This window comes from Denticeps clupeoides, chromosome 10, assembly GCF_900700375.1.
Source record: "Denticeps clupeoides chromosome 10, fDenClu1.1, whole genome shotgun sequence".
NCBI lineage: Eukaryota > Metazoa > Chordata > Actinopteri > Clupeiformes > Denticipitidae > Denticeps > Denticeps clupeoides.
This window is the reverse complement of record NC_041716.1, coordinates 689,003-707,917: the sequence shown is the minus strand read 5'-3', so window position 1 is coordinate 707,917 and position 18,915 is coordinate 689,003. Positions and strand designations below refer to the sequence as shown.

At 51.8% G+C, this 18,915-nt stretch overlaps 5 protein-coding genes across 9 annotated transcripts; 1 reads left to right on the top strand and 4 right to left on the bottom strand.

Moving 5' to 3' along the window:
- Positions 1 to 427: 427 nt before the first annotated feature.
- On the bottom strand, positions 428 to 5,654 carry casp9 (caspase 9, apoptosis-related cysteine peptidase). Of its 5 annotated transcripts, none has more exons than XM_028993387.1 (12): positions 5,528 to 5,654; positions 5,206 to 5,342; positions 4,744 to 4,814; positions 4,026 to 4,158; positions 3,298 to 3,490; positions 3,110 to 3,208; positions 2,508 to 2,809; positions 2,323 to 2,412; positions 1,300 to 1,447; positions 1,040 to 1,228; positions 852 to 961; positions 428 to 776 (listed from the first exon to the last, which is right to left on the bottom strand). In XM_028993387.1, the coding sequence occupies exons 4-12, from the start codon at positions 4,155 to 4,157 to the stop codon at positions 654 to 656; spliced, it is 1,386 nt and encodes a 461-aa protein (XP_028849220.1). In that variant the 5' UTR covers position 4,158; positions 4,744 to 4,814; positions 5,206 to 5,342; positions 5,528 to 5,654; the 3' UTR covers positions 428 to 653. The 5 variants fall into 5 exon arrangements, with proteins under 5 accessions (XP_028849220.1, XP_028849218.1, XP_028849217.1 ...); XM_028993385.1 differs by lacking the exon at positions 4,744 to 4,814 and having other exon boundaries at positions 2,508 to 2,675; positions 2,751 to 2,809; positions 5,528 to 5,550; XM_028993384.1 differs by lacking the exon at positions 4,744 to 4,814 and having other exon boundaries at positions 5,528 to 5,649.
- Positions 5,623 to 10,452, top strand: LOC114798027 (dnaJ homolog subfamily C member 16-like). The gene is made up of 14 exons (XM_028993383.1): positions 5,623 to 5,981; positions 6,068 to 6,134; positions 6,214 to 6,532; positions 6,615 to 6,799; positions 6,890 to 6,994; positions 7,064 to 7,222; positions 7,315 to 7,445; positions 7,519 to 7,696; positions 7,769 to 7,951; positions 8,060 to 8,136; positions 8,220 to 8,300; positions 8,376 to 8,465; positions 8,549 to 8,719; positions 8,839 to 10,452. The coding sequence occupies exons 1-14, from the start codon at positions 5,791 to 5,793 to the stop codon at positions 9,284 to 9,286; spliced, it is 2,385 nt and encodes a 794-aa protein (XP_028849216.1). The 5' UTR covers positions 5,623 to 5,790; the 3' UTR covers positions 9,287 to 10,452.
- On the bottom strand, positions 10,307 to 12,337 carry LOC114798029 (agmatinase, mitochondrial-like). The gene is made up of 7 exons (XM_028993389.1): positions 12,060 to 12,337; positions 11,783 to 11,982; positions 11,538 to 11,586; positions 11,262 to 11,457; positions 11,002 to 11,181; positions 10,843 to 10,927; positions 10,307 to 10,765 (listed from the first exon to the last, which is right to left on the bottom strand). Exons 1-7 carry the CDS (start codon positions 12,308 to 12,310, stop codon positions 10,692 to 10,694), a joined length of 1,035 nt encoding a protein of 344 aa, XP_028849222.1. The 5' UTR covers positions 12,311 to 12,337; the 3' UTR covers positions 10,307 to 10,691.
- A 774-nt stretch (positions 12,338 to 13,111) lies between these two features.
- On the bottom strand, positions 13,112 to 17,355 carry LOC114798366 (serine/threonine-protein kinase PINK1, mitochondrial-like). Its single transcript, XM_028994016.1, has 8 exons — positions 16,946 to 17,355; positions 15,193 to 15,396; positions 14,751 to 14,854; positions 14,491 to 14,673; positions 14,244 to 14,407; positions 14,049 to 14,176; positions 13,730 to 13,960; positions 13,112 to 13,656 (listed from the first exon to the last, which is right to left on the bottom strand). Exons 1-8 carry the CDS (start codon positions 17,279 to 17,281, stop codon positions 13,381 to 13,383), a joined length of 1,626 nt encoding a protein of 541 aa, XP_028849849.1. The 5' UTR covers positions 17,282 to 17,355; the 3' UTR covers positions 13,112 to 13,380.
- A 358-nt stretch (positions 17,356 to 17,713) lies between these two features.
- LOC114798562 (cytidine deaminase-like) lies at positions 17,714 to 18,821 on the bottom strand. Its single transcript, XM_028994363.1, has 4 exons — positions 18,635 to 18,821; positions 18,432 to 18,543; positions 18,288 to 18,345; positions 17,714 to 17,965 (listed from the first exon to the last, which is right to left on the bottom strand). The coding sequence occupies exons 1-4, from the start codon at positions 18,795 to 18,797 to the stop codon at positions 17,810 to 17,812; spliced, it is 489 nt and encodes a 162-aa protein (XP_028850196.1). The 5' UTR covers positions 18,798 to 18,821; the 3' UTR covers positions 17,714 to 17,809.
- Between the last annotated feature and the right edge of the window lie 94 nt (positions 18,822 to 18,915).

Here is an 18,915-nt window from a genome sequence, read left to right as displayed (position 1 = left end):
GCTCTTCACTGACAAGTCTGAGCCTTATCAGGGCTCTTAGTTTGTAAAGTCAATATTCTATAGAAATCGAACGAGAATTGCTGTGTCTTCCTCTTGTAAGTCGCTTTGGATAAAAGCGTCTGCTAAATAAAGTAAAGTAAATTCAGGCCTTGTGTGTTCAAACTGGGTGGCGGTGGCCTTGCGGCTAACACACTCACCTATGAACCAGAAGACCCGGGTTCGAATCCCACTTACTACCATCGTGTCCCTGAGCAAGACACTTAACCCTGAGTGTCTCCGGGGGGACTGTCCCTGTAACAACTGACTAAGTCGCTCTGGATAAGGGCGTCTGGTAAACGCTGTAAATGTGTGTTTAAATGCTCCCTGCGCGTCACACAGGCCATACGAACCAGTACCAATATCATCAATCCTCAGAAAGATTCAAACAGACAATAAAAAAACTAAAGTTTATTAAAAAGCCACATGCACGTTACAACATGTCTGTCTCCCCTTGTTTGTAAAAGATACGTCACTGGTGCCCTGAGATTTAAACTGTGAAGAAGATCATGGAGCTCAACACGGTTGTACATCGCACCTGCCTGAGCACCTCAACAGAAATTCCCTGGACATTTTCATCTATTTCCTGGCAACAGTAAAGGTCGATAACATGTCAGCTATGCTGGGCTTCTGCTGCCTGGTGGGGCTTGGAAGTACAGATGTTTTCGCAGGAAGTTGAAGGATCCTGGCATCTGCTTGTATAAACCTTTGGCAGAATTTTGCGAGACGACGTCGTTCACCTACAAGCGTGAAGAATACGCGTTACCTTCACAGAGAACCCAGTTTAGTGAAGGTAGAACATCACGGACTCCCACCATCATCAGCATGGTCACCAGGTCGTCTGTGGCCGCATTTTCCTCCAGGATCCGGTCCAGATTTTCCACGTACCAGGAGCCGGCCTGCGTGTCCCTCCAGGAGACGTACCCTGCGACAAGACAGAATTTGTCCACCAACCGGCCGTCACGCAGCTCTGTGACAAGCGCGCGAAGACGACGTCACACACCTGGAAAAGTGGAGTAGGACACGAGGATGTCGCTGGGGGTGGGCAGGGACGTCCGGGCATCGGGCTCGTCGCTCGTACTCAGCGAGTCGCTGCTGGAAGACGTGGGAATGGCGTCCATCTGGTCGTCCGCTCCGCCCGGGCGCGGCTCAACCTCGTCCGGGGAGACCTCGAAGCCCGTGTCCTTCTCATCTACACAGACACACGAGGCGGGTCAGCAGGCCAGCACGTCCACCACCATCCGGACGGGCGTCTCACCGCACCTCCTCCGCACGCCTGGATGAAGAAGAGCTTGGGCTTGCTCTGCAGCGAAGGGCAGTTCTGCCCGTTCAGGTAGTTGGTGATGAGCTGAACCGGTACGGGCAACGCGTCCACTCCATACACGGCTCCCGGGAAGCGATTGTGGCTCACCTGGGGACAGCAGGGGACCCCCGAGAGGGTCGGATGACGTCAAATAAGAGCTGCATGCAACTTTTTTTTTTTTTTTTGCCATTGATTTTTGACAAAATTTACGTTAAACAGCATGAAGCGAACGGCAACCGAGCGCAGCTGCAAAACGCAGCAGAACCACGTATGGCGCTCAGAGGGCGTTCATTTCTGGGGTTTGGTCGTGTAAGACACTGTAGGTCTTTATAGGAATGGGTGTAATATGGACCCTCCTGGCAGCGGCACAGAGGATTTACTCCGTACGGCGCACCGAGCACTGCAATGATCGAGCAGCGGGCAGAGACAAAATCTCCTACAAGCACGTCAAACCCCACTTGGTTCTTCTAACACTAACACACACACATGCACTCACACTCACAAAAAAATGTTGTCTTGCACTTAGCAATTCCCTGCATGTTCTATTCTAGTTCGGCCTTATCAGGGCTCTTACGTTTTGTAACTCAAAATCTATGTAAACCGAAACCCCACTTACTACCATCGTGTCCCTGAGTTGGACACTTAACCCTGAGGGTCTCCAGGGGGGGACTGTCCCTGTAACTACTGGCTGTAAGTCGCTCTGGATAAGGGCGTCTGGTAAATGCCGTAAATGGACTGACCACGCCCAGATTACACGGGCTTGGTTTGGCGGCTGGGGACACGAGGACCTTTTTAAGGCTGACCTCGGAGTGGAGACCTATTAGGACCTTCTGTCACTGAACCAATTCTTCCTTTGAGACAGACGTTCAACAAGAACGGACAATTTGCTGATTTGACGTCATCAGATACACGAGTTTAAATATATTAGTGAACCTTCACCGCATCGCGCCGAATTCCAGGACTAGAGAAGGAGGAGCTCGTACCTCGGCGCCATGTGACAGGAGGACCACCACGCAGCAGTCGTACCCAGAGTGGTCTTTCTTCGCCAGGGATGACAGCTCCATCTTTATTTGCTTTGGTGGGAGTGAAACCAGCGAATGGCGTCGGTGCAGCTCACCACGAGTCAGGAGAAATCTTCATTGCATAAATGCAAAGCCTCTGACCGTACCTTCTGCTTCAAGTTTCGTCTCACCGTAACGATGAAATTCAGGGACCGGAATCGGCGCTCCAGCTTGTCGCAGTCGATGTCAGAGCCGCTGCGGTCGCTCAGCTGACGAAACTCGACGTTGTTGATGATGAGGCAGAGTCCGCAGGGGCTGGCGTCCATCTTGTACGTCTGAAAGGAGAGTTTCAGCACTGCGACCGGACAGGGACAGAGTTCGCGGTGCACCGGGACTTGTGTGTCCGATACCTGAAGGCTGTCGCGCCTTGTTCTCCTCGTCCTGCAGTCCGTCTCTCTTTCACCAGGAGCTGTGTGAAGGCGGTTCTACTGTGATCAATATATTCTGCACAATGCAGTGGACAGTTTTTATATAGTTTACAAGCAAAGTAAACCGTATTTCAGACTGATGTCCCTACACACTGCTATCTGGACATCTTACATGGCCGCCCACTGCTCAGTAAGGCTGACGGTTAATTTTTTTCTCTTCTATATACTCCGCATTTGTGCACCATGTGCTGTGCTGCAGTGAACTTCACTTCCCGATATCCCAACACCCGATGTGGGAAAAGTGGCCTAAGTGGACATCCCTAAGGATGTAACTTACTTACATGGAGCAGGAAACACATTTGATTCACCAGGGTGAAGAGGCACTTCCTTTGGTTGAGGACCAGGGACCCTATCAGGTCTTCTGATGTCTATGGGATTATCTGCAAAACACATCCATGTGTACATTGGTCCTGGTGGACAGGACATGGAAGAGCAACAGAATGAGGTTTATCCCAGATCAAGGCCTCACAAATAGGTAAATCGACAGGTGGCAGACGGCCTGGATGGTGAGGACTGGTCTGGTTTTCCTTCTGCAGAAGGTCAGCGAGGTCCTGATAACCACACCCGGACAGACACTCAAGGAATGCTGGGAAAGCCTTGGCGCCACGGGTCTCAAGATCCCGAATCAGCTGTCTGGCCTGGTCCCTTCTGGTTCCTGATTTCTGATACAGTGGAAACATCAATACGGCCTCAGTGAACTACTGTGCAAAACGTAAGGTACCAGTCAGAAGTCTGGACGGCCCTACTCTCTGATGGTTCTGGAGACTAAGATGGAGCCATTTTAAGAATCCAAGTCAAGAAACATAACTGCTCAAAAAAATAAAGGGAACACAAAAATAAGACCTCTTACATATGAATGAAATATTCTTCTTAAATACTTTACATAGTTGAATGTGTTGACACACAAAAAATGATCAACCCATGGAGGTCTGGATTTGGAGTCACACACACTACAGGCTGATCCAACTTTGATGTAATGTCCTTAAAACATGTCAATATGATGCACAGTAGTGTGTGTGGCCTCCACGTTCCCGTATGACCTCCCGACAACGCCTGGACATGCCGTCGTCGTCAAAAACCATTTCATGAGATGCTCATCAACATGAGTGAATGAAAGTGTTCAGTATAAACCTCCAGGACTGTTGGAAACCGTCCCCGTTGTCCAACTTTAGGTGGTGGAGAGAACCCTGTACTCACTGTAATTTCATCCATCATGTCTTGGGAGAAGATTCCTCTTTTCAAGAGTTCACCACTGATTTTCGATGGGTCCAAGACCTTGACAATGTTGATTCTGTTGTACTGAAGAATCTTTTTGTGTCGTGGGTCCATTCTGCACATGATCAAAAAGCAACAAAATGTCAAAAATGTACATCCCACTAGTGAGATGAGAAATGACAGAAATACTATGCTATTCAGTGGGTTGCAAAGGTATTCGGCCCCCTTGAACTTTTCCACATTTTGTCACATTACAGCCACAAACATGAATGTATTTTATTGGAATTCCACGTGAAAGACCAATACAAAGTGGTGTACACTTGAGAAGTGCAACGAAAAGCATACGTGGTTCCCAAAATTTTTTTACAAAATAAATAACTGAAACAGAGGCTGGCCCACGTGACACGTAAAAACTGCGTTAACTACGTACACGTACAATGTAAATGTAAATGTAAATGTACACGTACGTCCGTACACCCTCCGCCGCGGCTTAAATATCGTGTTCGGCAAGGCAACTGGAGCGCTGCATTATGGGATCTGTAGTCTGTGTGCTATCAGCGCGCCATATCGCCGAGCCAGTGGGTCTCTATGTGGTGGAGCATTCATTCATTCATTCATTTAGTTACCTTGGGCTGGTAGTAGCCTAGCGGGTAACACACTCGCCTATGAACCAAAAGACCCAGGTTCAAATCCCACTTACTACACTTAACCCCGAGTGTCTCCGGGGGGGGGGGGCTGTAAGTCCCTCTGGAAAAGGGCGTCCCGTAAATGCTGTAAATGTAAACGTACAGGTGCACAATACGTACGCAAGCGTATCAGCACACACGTTAACAACGCAAGTACGTACGCAACACATTTCACAAAGCTGTAACCCCTGCTCCTGCCCAACATCTGCAGCAATTTACTGCTCAGTGGTTCGCGGTGTTTGTCTGTGAGAGTGCTATATAAAACGTAAACTATTTCCTGTAAAAATCTAATAAAATTTTTAAACTGAACCGTGTTACAAATCTACTACACCAAAATGTTAAAATCATGTTCGATATTTAATAATTCAGAGAACAAAAAATGTGTTGTTCAAAAAACAAAAACATACGACTATATAGGACTATACAGGTCGCGTTAATGTCACCAATTACCAGTGGGCAGTCCATTTTCTGCTTACCTGATCCGCCGATTAAATGAACTTCCGCTAATTAAGTGACATCGTCTGAATAAAATATTGAATGCCCACGCCGTAAGGAATGACAACAACTCGAGAAATGTTGATTCCGTCTGCGTTCTGGACAGCACTTCCGCGTCCTGTTGCCAGGTGTGCAGCAACAACGCCCAGCCAACATCCAACAGAACAAACATACAATGACGGAAATCAAGATATGAACGTTCAAATGAATTAATATTCTTTATTACTATATTGCTATCTTGAATATTAGAAGATTGTATGTAATGCAGAGCATATACAGAGTGTGACGAATTGAACTGTCTACCTCAAGATCATCGCGACCTGGCAACCCCAGTGGGCTGTTTACTTGGCGTCTGACGTCACCGCGCAGGCGCAAGCTGCAGGCTGGTCCAGAGACGGCTTGGCCGTTGCCGAGTATTGCAGCAGTAGCACAGCAGCAGCAGCAGCAGCAGCAGCAGCATGTTGTAAACACGCGTTTATCTCCGCCACCGACTGCTGCTGCGGAGAAGGGTCCTAATGCGGCGACAGTCGCGGGTCCTCGGCATGCGTGGCAGTTAACTTGTCTCCATGTCCACATCTGCATGCCGCGACATGCTGAGGATGCATTTCATCCTGCTGCCCCTGCTGCTCCTCTGCTCTTCTCGGATGGACGGAGTGGACTCTGGTCCCGAGTTCGATCCGTACGGGGTGCTTGGAGTGAAGGCGAGTGCCAGTCAAGCCGAAATTAAAAAAGCCTACAAACGTTTGGCAAAAGAATGGTAATGAAGCGCTGCAGTTATGGAGAATAAGACATTTTGAAATTCACAGAGCATGTTACACAACTAGTGGGGTATTTTTTTGACAGGCATCCTGACAAAAACAAAAACCCAGGAGCTGAAGACATGTTCATCAAGATCACCAAGTCTTATGAGGTACGGTTCCGTGGCATTATAATGAAACAGAGCATCATGACAGAGCATCACCGGTCTTCACGTTCTCTCATCCAACCAGATCCTGGCGAGCGAGGAGAAGAGGTCAAACTACGACCGCCACGGGCGAACAGACGACGCCGCGTTTGGCCAGCACGGCTTCCGGCATTTCCACGACAACTTTTACTTTGACGAGACCCTGTTCAACTTCCCCTTCAACAACCAGGGCGGCAGGGACTTCGACAGCAAGTACGCGCTCCACTTCAACCAGTACGTGAGCGACGTGGTGCCAGACAGCTTCAAGCGTCCGTACCTGATCAAGGTCACCTCGGACTGGTGCTTCAGCTGCGTCCACATGGACCCCGTGTGGAGAGAAAGCGTGCAGGAGCTGGAGCCGCTAGGTTCGCGCCCGTCTCTTTCCTCCAGGCGGACGCGCTGGCCGGTGTGTGTGTGTGTGACCGGTGTCTGCTCTCTCCACTCAAGGTGTAGGCATAGGCGTGGTGGACGTGGGCTACGAGCAGCGCCTGGCCAATCATCTGGGGGCTCATCGCATCCCGTCCATCCTGGGCCTGATTAATGGCAAAGTGTCCTTCTTCCATTACGCCGTGGCCCTGGAGCACCTGAAGCGCTTCGTGGAGGATCTGCTCCCAACAAGGCTGGTGGAAAGGGCGAGTCCTGCTCTAACCTCTTTACACATGAGACACCGCCTCGGAAAAACACAGCATTGCGTAGTTAATTCTGCATTTCTGCCGTTTTAGGTGACCGATCGGAACGGCGCTCAGTTTCTCAACAGCTGGCACGAGATAAACAAGCCTCGCATCCTCCTCTTTGACCAAGTTCCCGTGGTGCCGCTGCTGTACAAGGTACGCCGCACACACCTTCGCCCTCGGCACGCTCGACCACACTCATCTGGCCTCGTCTCTCCCGTGTAGCTCGTGGCGTTCGCCTACAAGGACTACGTTCAGTTCGGATACGTGGACCAGGGCCTGACGGAGACGGTGAACTTGATGCGACGGTTCAACATCAACACGTACGCACCCACCATGCTGGCCTTCAAGGAGAACACGGACAAGCCTGCTGACATCATTCAGGTTTGTTTTCATAATGAAGGGTATAAAGTAGAAAGAGGAATGGTCCGAGGACTGAGCCCTGAGGGACTTTAGACAGTTGTTATTTACTCCAGGCCAAGGGGATGAAAAAGCAAATCATCGATGAGTTCATCGCCAACAACAAGTTCCTCCTGGCACCACGACTGGTCAACCAGAAGCTCTTTGATGAACTTTGCCCTGTGAAGCAGTTCCACCGGCGCAGAAAGTGAGACATTTCGCTCTTGTGTGTTCTGTGTTGGGTTTCGCGATTGCTGAAGGTTGGAACGTGTGTCCCACAGATACTGCGTGCTCCTGATCACGGGTGAGGACGAGTCCTTCATCACCGGAAACACGGCCTTCTTGTCCCTGGCCTCGGCCAACACCAATGAGGTCTTGCGCTTCGCCTACGTCTACCAGAGACAGCAGCAGCCGCTGTGTGAGACGTTGCTGAAGGACCGGGACAGCACGTCACCGCAGGTGTCCCCTCAGAACCATGGAAAATGTTGTTCTACCTTCTTCCTCCAGGGGCTGATGTGTCTGTGTCAGCAGATCGTGATCCTGGAGCGGCGTAACGGAGCAGGAAAGGTTCTGTACAAGCCGCTACTGAGCGGCTGGAACGGCAGCGAGGAGGACAAGCACCGTCTGCTGGAGGAGCTGGAGCGACTTCAGAAGGACCCGTCCATCCTAAACTACGACGCCATGCTGCCGGAGCTCAACAACGAGTTCGCCTCGGTGAGCGCCGCTCTCCCGGGCTTCTCCGTAAATGGAGCAGCTCTGGCCCACTTTCTACTCCCCGCCGAGTCTGGCTGCTGGCTTGGTTAAACCGACTTCTCATTCCAGATGTTCCTCGTCCAGTGGATTTACACAGCCTACGACTACCTGTCCGAGATCATGGATGATCTCCTGCACAACAACTGGTATGGAATCATCCGGAATTACAGATGTATTTCTTGTTGTGTGTGTAGAATATTTCATATTAACGTCGCCCCCACCCCCCCAGGCGTGAAATGATGCCTCTGCTGTCACTCATGTTCTCTGCTTTATTCATCCTGTTTGGCACGGTGGTCATCCAGGCCTTCAGGTAAGACAGGACCTGCTGTCAGTTTGTACGAAAACGTCGGAACCCACTGAATAATCATCAACAATATGACCACAGTGACTCCAGCGAGGAGAAGCAGTCCAAACCGAAGGCAAAGGAGCCGCCGAAGGCCGAGAGCGGCTCCCCCGGCACCGCGAGCATGTCGAGGTAACGCCGTTTTTAAAGAGCCGCAATAGTTCACACACCCCACAGGGAACTTAACCAACGAAACTTTCACCCCCCGACCAAAGTCGAGCACCAAAGAAGAACTTTGTGGAGGTGACGGAACTGACCGACATCACGTACACCAGCAACCTGGTGAAGCTGAGGCCCGGTCACATCAACGTGGTGCTGGTCCTCACCGATGCCTCCAAAAACGTCCTGCTCAGCAAATTCGCCAAGGAGGTCTACTCCTTCACCGGGTGAGACGGGTGCCATTTGCTAAATATCAGTTAATCTAATCAGTTAACCTGATTGCATCTCCTGAGCTCTCAGGGCTTCATTGATTGGTCTTTACTTTGGATGTTCTCTGAATCCACAGGACCCTGACGCTCCATTTCTCCTTCCTGAATGTGGACAAGCACAGCGAGTGGATGGACACCCTGCTGGAGTTCGCTCAGGATGCCATGCAGATTGACGCGGATGAAGATGCCGGCGGCCACCGAAAAGTTGACTACACAGGGTACGTCTTGGCCCTCAACGGCCACAAAAAGTACCTGTGCCTCTTCAAGCCCGTCTACACGGGTGAAGATGTGGACACGAAGCCCCCCGAGGACGAAGGAGGGGCTACAGGGGGACGGTCCAGGTCTGGCCCGCGAGATGAGCACCAGCCACGAAAGGGACAGACCCGCTCGCGGTCCACAACGCTGCAGATCCACCACAAGCTGGACCGACTGGGCCTGTGGATGGAGAGGCTCATGGAGGGGACCTTGCCACGGTACTACATCCCGGCCTGGCCCGGCCTGGACAAGATTACGGCCAATAAATAAGTAGAGGCCGCGCTAATCGTGTACTAACATCGACAGGCTGAAGATTTGCACCGTCCACGGTCCGAATGTCACGTCTTCTGGACATCCATTTTCGATCCATTGGGTCGAGATGCATTTCTGTAGCACGGCCGGGGACGGTCACATGGGGTGCAGTGCAGCTAACGCAGTTCGAAATGAGCTACGCCATCCCTTTCCCAGCATGCAATTTCTGGTTTGCTGCTATTTCAATATTTAGCTAATTAAGTCGATCACTGTGGTAGAACAGTAGAACCCGAGGAGTCGTAATGTACGTAAAATATTCTGAAAATGTTCGTGTTCTGAATGCATATAGTCCTCTATTTTTCCATGGTAGTTTTGCGATGTTCTGACTTGTGGCAGTTTAGAGTTTAGAGAACTAAATTGTGAAGGGCGTGGTTTTGATGTTCCATTAAAAGTCCTTGTTTGTAAGTGTAGTTAGTCAATGACTGGAGGCCGGTTTTAGTGTTTTAAGTGCTTTCGAAACAAAGTTTGCATATAATGTAGATGAGGAGGACGAACAACGAGTTTCATATGCATCACATGGACCGTAATGAATTACAGTCCAGTAGCACAGGATCTTTAATCGGATATAAATACAGTTAACCTCCTTATTAAGCTACTTACAAAATGTTCTGACCGCAGGGTTTTCAGATAAGCGCAAACAATTATATTTTGTCCGGAACGTTGAACAAGCAAAGTACAACACGGTGATAATAGTAGCTGAACAGAACACGGCGCTAAGCGCAGCACTACGCCCTGAGAATGGGGCTTGCTGTGTGGTTTACGCAAGTAGATAAAAAAAAGAAGAACTCGTCTTTTTGTTGGTGTGTAATTACGGCAGTTGAAATGGGAGGAGCCTGATTATCGCACGCACGCACGCTTCTTCCTCATTCCGTATGATCTCGTGTGTGAACATCATTATATATTCATCATGTTAAATCCGGAGGATGGAATTGACCTTGTGTTACTGTACAGGCCTTGTGCTTAGTGCCAGGATGAAAATAGGGCCCCTGTTTTTATTTAAAGAGTATTTAAATGTAACATTTTATAGAACATTATTTAACACACATGCTTTATGTTGCCAACAATGTGAATTAACGTTCATTGGAATATGTTTAAACTTAATTAAAAAAAAAAAAGGGAATTGACAGTTGTGTCCTCTGTACCCACTGACTCAAAAGAAACAAATGGCCACAGTGAACATTTTTTTACTGACCGGATATCAAATTTCTGAAAATGAGATTTGCACAATCGGGCAGGATCTTCCTTACATGACAGAATAATAATAATAATAATCCATTTATCTCTTCATTTCTGTTGATTGTGATGATCATCAGTCTGATGAAGCGTCCATAAGTTGGAGAAATCGTCACGGATCCGTGAGTCTTCAGTAATACTTTACTTTCGGGAGGACGCACATCATTTCAAATAAAAGGTTGGCCGCGGTCAGCGCGGTGTTTCCTGCGGGGGGGAGATGTGAGGAGCAGATCAGTTTGTGACGGCGGTGTTGCCGACACTCAGGCGAGGTCTCTTCGTACCTGTGGTGTCGTAGGGAGGCGAGACCTCCACCAAATCGCAGCCGACGAGGTCCAGGCCACGGCAGCCACGGACGATCTCCAGGGCCTGTATTCAGGAAGAGCGGATGAGATCCTGCAGGAGTTTCAGACCTGGAGACCTCGGCGGGTAGAATCGGCCACCTGCACCGGCGTGAGACCGGCGATCTCCGGCGTCCCTGTCCCTGGGGCGAAAGCCGGGTCCAGAGCGTCGATGTCGAAGCTGAGGTAGACCGGGCCCCCGGCAACCTGCTTCCTCACCTCGGCCATGAGGGCCACCAAGGACCTGTGCCAACACTCCTCCGCCCGCACGACACGAAAGCCCTACAGAAGAACAGTGGAGTTTCATTCTCCCGGAACCGGGCCGGTGTGGCGGGGACAGAGAACAAGGGACGAGGTGGCACCTGCGCCCGGCTCCACTCGTACGCGTCGGGGGAGTAGCCGGTCCCACGCAGCCCGATCTGGGCCACCCTCTTGCAGTCCAGAAGCCCCTCCTCCACGCAGCGCCGGAACGGGGTCCCGTGACCGATCTTCTCGCCCAGGATCACGTCGCCGGTATCGGCGTGGGCGTCCACGTGGATCAGGCCCACGGGCCCGTGCCTGTCCAACGGGACGAACTCGGTTTAACACTACAGAGACAGATCACCCAGATATCTGTATTATAGATCGCGTACACGTACTTCTCTGCCACTGCCTGAAGAATGGGGTAAGATATGGTGTGATCTCCTCCTATCGAAAGAAAAAGGAGAAGAAACGTTGCACTGAATTTAGCACAAGGATTAATAATTGCTGGGAGGTCAAAGGTCACTGCGGGGCACGTTTTGTTACCGGCCCTGGAAACATTGACCTCCGTGCTTCATTTGTATTGTAAAGTCCACCAGACTCACAGGCCCGTGAGAGTGTGGCGGGACGGAGTCCACGTTACCCATGGTCAGGGGGACGCAGCCGGTGGCCACCACGCTGCGGAAGGCCTGGCGGATCCTCTTGCACGTGTCCTTCAGGTCGTACAGGTTGACGTTCACGTCCCCAATGTCAGCCACCATCAGGGACTCGTAGGGCGCGGCTCTGGTGCCACTGAAGGGCCGAAGCATGGCGGACTCGGCCCGGATCTGGCGGGGACCGAACCTGCAGGAGGGACAGGGACCATTTGGTCATCAGTTACCAGTGCGTGTATCTGTTAAATGTGGGAGTCTCGGAGACACCTCGCCCCAGGACGGTTGGAGGTCCCCGTGTCGATGGGCACCCCGATGAACGCCGCGTCCAGCCCCTCGGCCCTGTCCCGGTGGGGCAGCTTGGCCATCGTGGCGATTCCCGAGACCCTGGCAACGAACTCGGCGCTCGGAGGGACGTTGAACGGAGTCCCGGACATGCGCCTCGTCCCCTCAAGCCGGACCGGGACCGGGACCGGTGCGCGGAGCGCGTTTCTACCGGCGCTTCTCACCGCTGCCAGCATGTCGCGGGTGTCCGGGGAGCAGCGCTCTCGGCCGGACTCCGGGCTAATAAAGTCCGGAAAGTGTCCCGGCTGGTTAATGTTCTCCAGACGGGGCCGTGTTGCCAGGTCCGTCAAATAATTACTGCAATAATTACGTTTCTTCCCACCGTTTTCTCTCTCCAAGAGTTTTTGTGGAGTTTTTCCTTGTGTGCAGAAGGGTCAAGTGTAGGTCAACTGTAGGTCCGGTCAAAGCCTATTGAGACGTACTGTACGTGATTTTGGGCTAAATAAGTAATACATGTTGATGTTGTTAAATGCAGAGGACACATTTCACTGTGTGCACTGTGTGCTGTGTATCACAATGACAATCACTTCACTTTAAAATGAAGATATTTCATGACACGGATCTGGCAACGAGTTGGTAGTAGCCTAGCGGGTAACACACTCGCCCATGAACCAGAAGACCCGGGTTCAAACCTCACTTACTACCATCGTGCCCTGAGCAGGACACTTAACCCTGAGTGTCTCCAGGGGGGGACTGTCCCTGTAACTACTGATTGTAAGTCCCTCTGGATAAGGGCGTCTGGTAAATGCTGTAAATGTAAAAAGAAAAATAAAACACCGAAATGTTCAAGGCTTCACTCGAGTTGCCAGATCCGGCCAAAATGTCGACACTTTCACAGCTGTGCGTGAAAGTCCGCAGTTTGCGGGATTCTAAAGTGCAGTCTTAACACGAGTGTAACTCTTGGTTGTGTAATGACGTGCAGATCACAAAACGGCTAATGCTAAAAAAAAAAAAAAAAAAAAAACACACACATTTAGCATATTCTTATATTGCCTTTTTATTTCCTTTAAATGACTGTAATGAGCATGCCCATCAGAATCACCCCAAAACCCTGAGATCACCCACCACCTTGGGCATCATAACCTGCCTCTGTTTTTCTTATTAATAACAGATGATAATTAGCAACGTGTACTACTACATCACTACGTTTATCACCACACAGCAATACTTTAGTAGTCGTAGATACACAGGACCTCAGAGGTACGGTGGGATAAAGTGCAGAATGATCATGCACGAAGTCCCCGCGCTACTGCGAGAGTCCCGACCGCTGTGCTCGGCCGTACAGCAGGAAGCCAGCAGCGGTGCGCAGGTCTTCCAGGTCAACGTTGGCCAGGAAGCACCGCCGCTGCTCCTCCTCCACCAACGCGCGGCTCCGGCCGACGCCCTTCAGGAGAACCCGGGCCGACTCACACAGCAGCCAGTCGGCCATTTTACCGGCGGCGGCTCTGTCCAGGCGGGCGAGGGCGCGGCCGCCCCACAAGCTCAGGTGGAGGATGTTGGCGGCAACGCGAGCGCTGGGACGCTGAGGGAGCACAGAAACGCGTGAGAATGGACGCGTTGCTATTTGCAACTCGGACCCTTTATTGGCCACCTGCCTTGTTGGGGTTCCTACGCAGCAGGAGCCGCACCACCAGCCTCACGTCTGCCGGAACGTTTGATGGCAGGGCGGGAAGCTGCTTCTCCTGGTAGCTCCTCCCCTCCAGGCCACATGGGCCGTAGAACGGGTTCTTCTGGCCGAAGAGTTCGTAGGCCATGGCGCCGACTGCCCAGGCATCAGCTTTACTGTAGTCGATGACCACGCCAGGGCCAGGAACAGCCGCGGCTACCTGCAATCACGGTGATGCCAAAACTCACTTAACAACTCGTAAAGCGAAAAAATCCCAGTCAAGGCTGGACGTGTAGTTAGATGTTCACCTCCGGTGCCATGAGACAGGAGTTCCCGCCTCGGTCCACCCACCAGCTGCTGAACGGCAGCTGCAGGCCGCGGTCCCTCTCCGCCAGGCAGCAGCCGAAGTCCGTGATCACCAGGCGGGGACGGCCACCTGCGGACGAGATTCGTCTCATGAGGAAGAGCGGGACACCCGGAGACCAGGTTCAAACTCCTCCCACCCGAGTCCAGCTCCAGGAGCACGTTGTCGGACTTCAGGTCCCGGTGGGCCACGCCTTGTTTGCACAGGTGGTCCACCCCTTCCAGCAGCTGCAGGAGCATGAGGGTCCCGTCCCGCCGGCTCGGCGCGGACGCCTCCAGATGGTGGCGCAGCGTGCGCGGGTAACTGCAGCGGGCACAGAAGCGGACAGCTGCGCTGAGGACAGGACAGAAGGTCTCGCACCGAGACGGCGCCGCACCGCATCTTACTTCTTCATCACCAGGAACAACGTGCGGTTGTTGCCCACGCCCCGCGGGTGGAGCCGGGCGGGCAGCACGTCCGGGTACTCTTCCTCCGCACCCGGCAGCAGCGGCACCTCCGCCGTGAAGGCCCGGTGGACGGTGATCACGTTGGGGTGGTGGGACACCGTCTCGGGCAGGCGGCCGAAGTGGCTGCAGGGCAGTCGGGTCAGTCCAGAAATAACTGGAGAGCTCGTGATGTTCCGAACGAACGGCACGTTGGCACCTACCCGTGAAGCGTGAGGGCCCCGGCCTCCTGTCTCATGGCCTGAGGGCCAGCAGGGACGAGCTCCTGAGACATGGACCTGAGGATCGTCTCACTGGACGAGCCAGCCTGAAAAACAGAAACGTTGTCCTGCTTTTAAAAAAGTGAAGTGATTGTCACATGTGATACACAGCAGCACAGCACACGGTGCACACAGTGAAATTTGTCCTCTGCATTTAACCATCACCCTGAGTGAGCAGTGGGCAGCCATGACAGGCGCCCGGGGAGCAGTGTGTGGGGACGGTGCTTTGCTCAGTGGCACCTTGGCAGATCGGGATTCGAACCGGCAACCTTCTGATTACAGGGGCGCTTCCTTAACCGCTAGGCCACCACTGTCCCGGGTTTTTAGGTTTGAAATGTGTGTGTGTGTGTGTGTGTGTGTGTGTGTGATAGAATACACCACCCACCCCGATGTTCCACATCATCTTCACGGCCAGCGGGAAAGCGCCCGTCCACTGGTCCGGCGGGACAGGGGCTGGAGCGGCGGCCTCGTACACAGCGGCGTTGCAGCCCTTCCCGATCTGCTTCCCGATCACATAATCCTCCAGTTTATACCCGGACACGAGCGGCTGCTCCGGGAACGTCTGGAACTTCTTCTTGCTGAAAAGCGCCTGGGAAAATCAGGAGACATTAGAGTTGAATACGGGTCTTTTTTTCCCCGCCGCCTCAGTAAAGTTAGCAGCGAGTTCGGAATTTGACATTTGCAGATATTCGCTGGATTGCTCATTAAACACAAAAAAAAAAAACTAGAAATGTCCACTTTCACAAAGTCACGTTTCAAAATAACGCCTTTTATCTACGGCTTCCACGAGTGTGAAACTGGTGTTTTAAATGTAAATACTTGGGACTTTTATTTTGAAATGTTAAATGGGATGAGCGGCTGAATTATTTATGCGTTTATGTGTGTTGATTTAGTGAAAGTGGAGATTTCTGGGCAAGTTCTGATAATGCCGTCTGCAAAACTTCTGCACGTCTAAATGACATCTCATCTCGGATGGCAACTCCCTCCCACCAAAACGGAACTAATATTCATTCCAGCAGATTCTTCAGGACCAACTCGCAGCCCTCTCTCCTTCTGCAACAGCCCCGCAACCTTGGAGCCACCAACTCTCCATCACCGAACCTTCCCGCTCATGTAGGTTCCTTCTCTACAATATCAGACGGATGCGCCCTGATCTACCAACACAGGCCCCCCAGATCCTGGTTCAGTGCTCATAATCTCACGACTGGGTTACTGTCTACTGGTCTACTCCTACCATCCGGCCCCTACAACTCATCCAGGACGCAGCAGCACCTTCCCAACTTCTCCACACCACCACGTAACCTCCTCCACTGGATCCCAAAATCTGCTCCATCCGGCCCCTACAACTCATCCAGGATGCAGCAGCACCTTCCCAACTTCTCCACACCACCACGTAACCTCCTCCACTGGATCCCAAAATCTGCTCCATCCGGCCCCTACAACTCATCCAGGACGCAGCAGCACCTTCCCAACTTCTCCACACCACCACGTTACCTCCTCCACTGGATCCCAAAATCTGCTCCATCCGGCCCCTACAACTCATCCAGGACGCAGCAGCACCTTCCCAACTTCTCCACACCACCACGTTACCTCCTCCACTGGATCCCAAAATCTGCTCCATCCGGCCCCTACAACTCATCCAGGACGCAGCAGCACCTTCCCAACTTCTCCACACCACCACGTAACCTCCTCCACTGGATCCCAAAATCTGCTCCATCCGGCCCCTACAACTCATCCAGGACGCAGCAGCACCTTCCCAACTTCTCCACACTGCTACACCCCCCCCAGTGGATCCCAGTAGCTGCCCCCCCCACATCAGATGGGGTTTCACCATCCGACCTCTGAGCCTTTATTACACCTCCAGTCCTGCGCGCCTGGTCCCTCCATCTCTGGAGGTACGAGGAAGACCCTCGTCTAGACCCCCCCCCTCGAGGTCAGAACTGCCCAGTCGCTGAGTAAAACGGCAGCTGAGCACCTTCCTCTTTAGAGAAAACGTAGACGAGCTTGTAACCTTCCTACAGGCTGAGTTCTGTAACAGAGTGAATAAAATGGCCTGCTGAACCAGAGCTGATCGCTTCATGTAAGTCGCTCTGGATCAGGGCGGATGTCTGTGGAGTTTATCTGCGGGGAGGCGGGACCTGGATCTCCCGACACGCCGCTGCGCTCCTGCGGTCCCCCTCCAGCTGCTCCTCGACCAGACCCAGGCCGACCCCGAAGGCCAGGAAGGCCGCCCTGCTCCTGGCCGAGCCCCCGGCCAGCCTCCCGAGGCCCGCCGCCTGCAGCCGGGCCGCCAGGCCGCGCAGGGACACCCGGTAGTACCGGTACCGCGGGGGCAGGGAGCTCTGGGGCTGGCCGCCGCGCAGGTACTCGGGCCGGAGCTTCGCGGCGAGGCGCCCGGCGGATCTCGGCAGGCCGAGCTGGAGAACCGAGCGGCCGAGTTCTAGCCCGCGGCTGAGGACGCGCTTCACCGACATGTTCACCGTCACGTAAACAAGTCGGGCTCCTCCGGACTCTCCTCTGACAAGGACGGCGTGACGTCACACGTAAACAACGTGCCTTTAACCACGTGTCAAAATAAAAGCCTTAAAACCGGTACTCGTCAATATAAAAGTCTCATTTGAATATACGGTGGTTTACACTAGAACAATTTTTAAACTGTGTGTGTGTATACTCTCTCTCTATCTCTCTCTCTCTCTCTCACACACACACACACACACACACACAGTGTCATCAAGAAGTCCCAGGTTCAAACCCCACTTACTACCATTGTGTCCCTGGCCATGACCCTTGCTGTCCCTGTCACTACTGATTGTAAGGTGCGTCTGGTAAATTGTATAAATTTAAATGACATTTTAAGGCTACCATTTACACAGAATATGTATTAACATCACTTCGTCATGCATATGTGGGTCAAAATAAATCGACACTTTTAATTAACCATAATTGCTTATTTTAATACAAGTAAACATGTCCAGAAGAGAATACGTTTTTATTAGTGGAGGTTATGAATTGTGCTCAACACTCTGAGCCTTTTCTTCTTCTTTTTTCTCCTTCTGGATGTCCTCAGGTGTGAAGGCTGCTGGGAGCAGAGCTTCAACCGCCATGCAGCGGTGAGACCCGTCAGGTTTGGTCAAGTACACGTTCCACTGGGAACCGAACTGCAGGGACAATGCAGGCAGAAATCACCACACCTTCTTCATCATGCATTTAAATAGAAATGTGTAGATTGGGGACATGTCCCTGATACTTTAATACTTTAAAGGTTTTTATGGCTCGGTGTCTTTTTAGCTGCAGGCAACACAGATAAGTTACTTATTAAATTACTTTAGGAAACCTAGAAGCTGTGATCTCTCTCTCTCTCTCTCTCTCTCTCTCTCTCTCTCTCTCTCTCTCTCTCTCTCTCTCTCTCTCTATATATATATATATATATATATATATATATATATATATTTGCATCAGTCTGAACCCAGAAACACCCACCTCAATCAGGAACTGTCGACAACCTCCACAAGGTGAAATGAAGTCATCTTTAAGATCGCTGAAACGTATGATTGTCGTGTAATTCAGGTGTAAAAGTTATCCAAACCACATCCATGCACAACACATACATGATCTAAACCTGACCTGGCAATAGCAATGGCCTTGAATCGCTGGTGGCCTTCTGAGACGGCCTTCGAGAGGGCCACCCTCTCAGCACAGATTCCGAGGTTGCTCGCCGCGTTCTCCACGTTGCACCCTGCAGAGGTACACCACTTTAGTATTATTATTATTATTACCACGGTTATCTGTGGCACTTGCAGCATGTTGCCTTGGTAAGTTGGCCCCACCTGTGAAAAAGGATCCATCGACCGTCAGGACGGCAGCGCCCACTCTGAACTTGCTGTATGGACAGTAGGCGAAGTCTTTGGCTTTCTGCGATCGTTGGATGAGGGCTTTTACCACCCTATCTTCTAATCCAGGCTGCATGTTCTGATTCCTGGTGTCCTCCATGCCAACACTGTGCCCAGGTCACTGTGTGTGTGTGTGTGTGTGTGAAGTGGCCAGGTTCAGGGTTTTATAGGCAAGTGGGTGGAATCTGCTAATGACTAATCAGGCATCTATGTCTGCC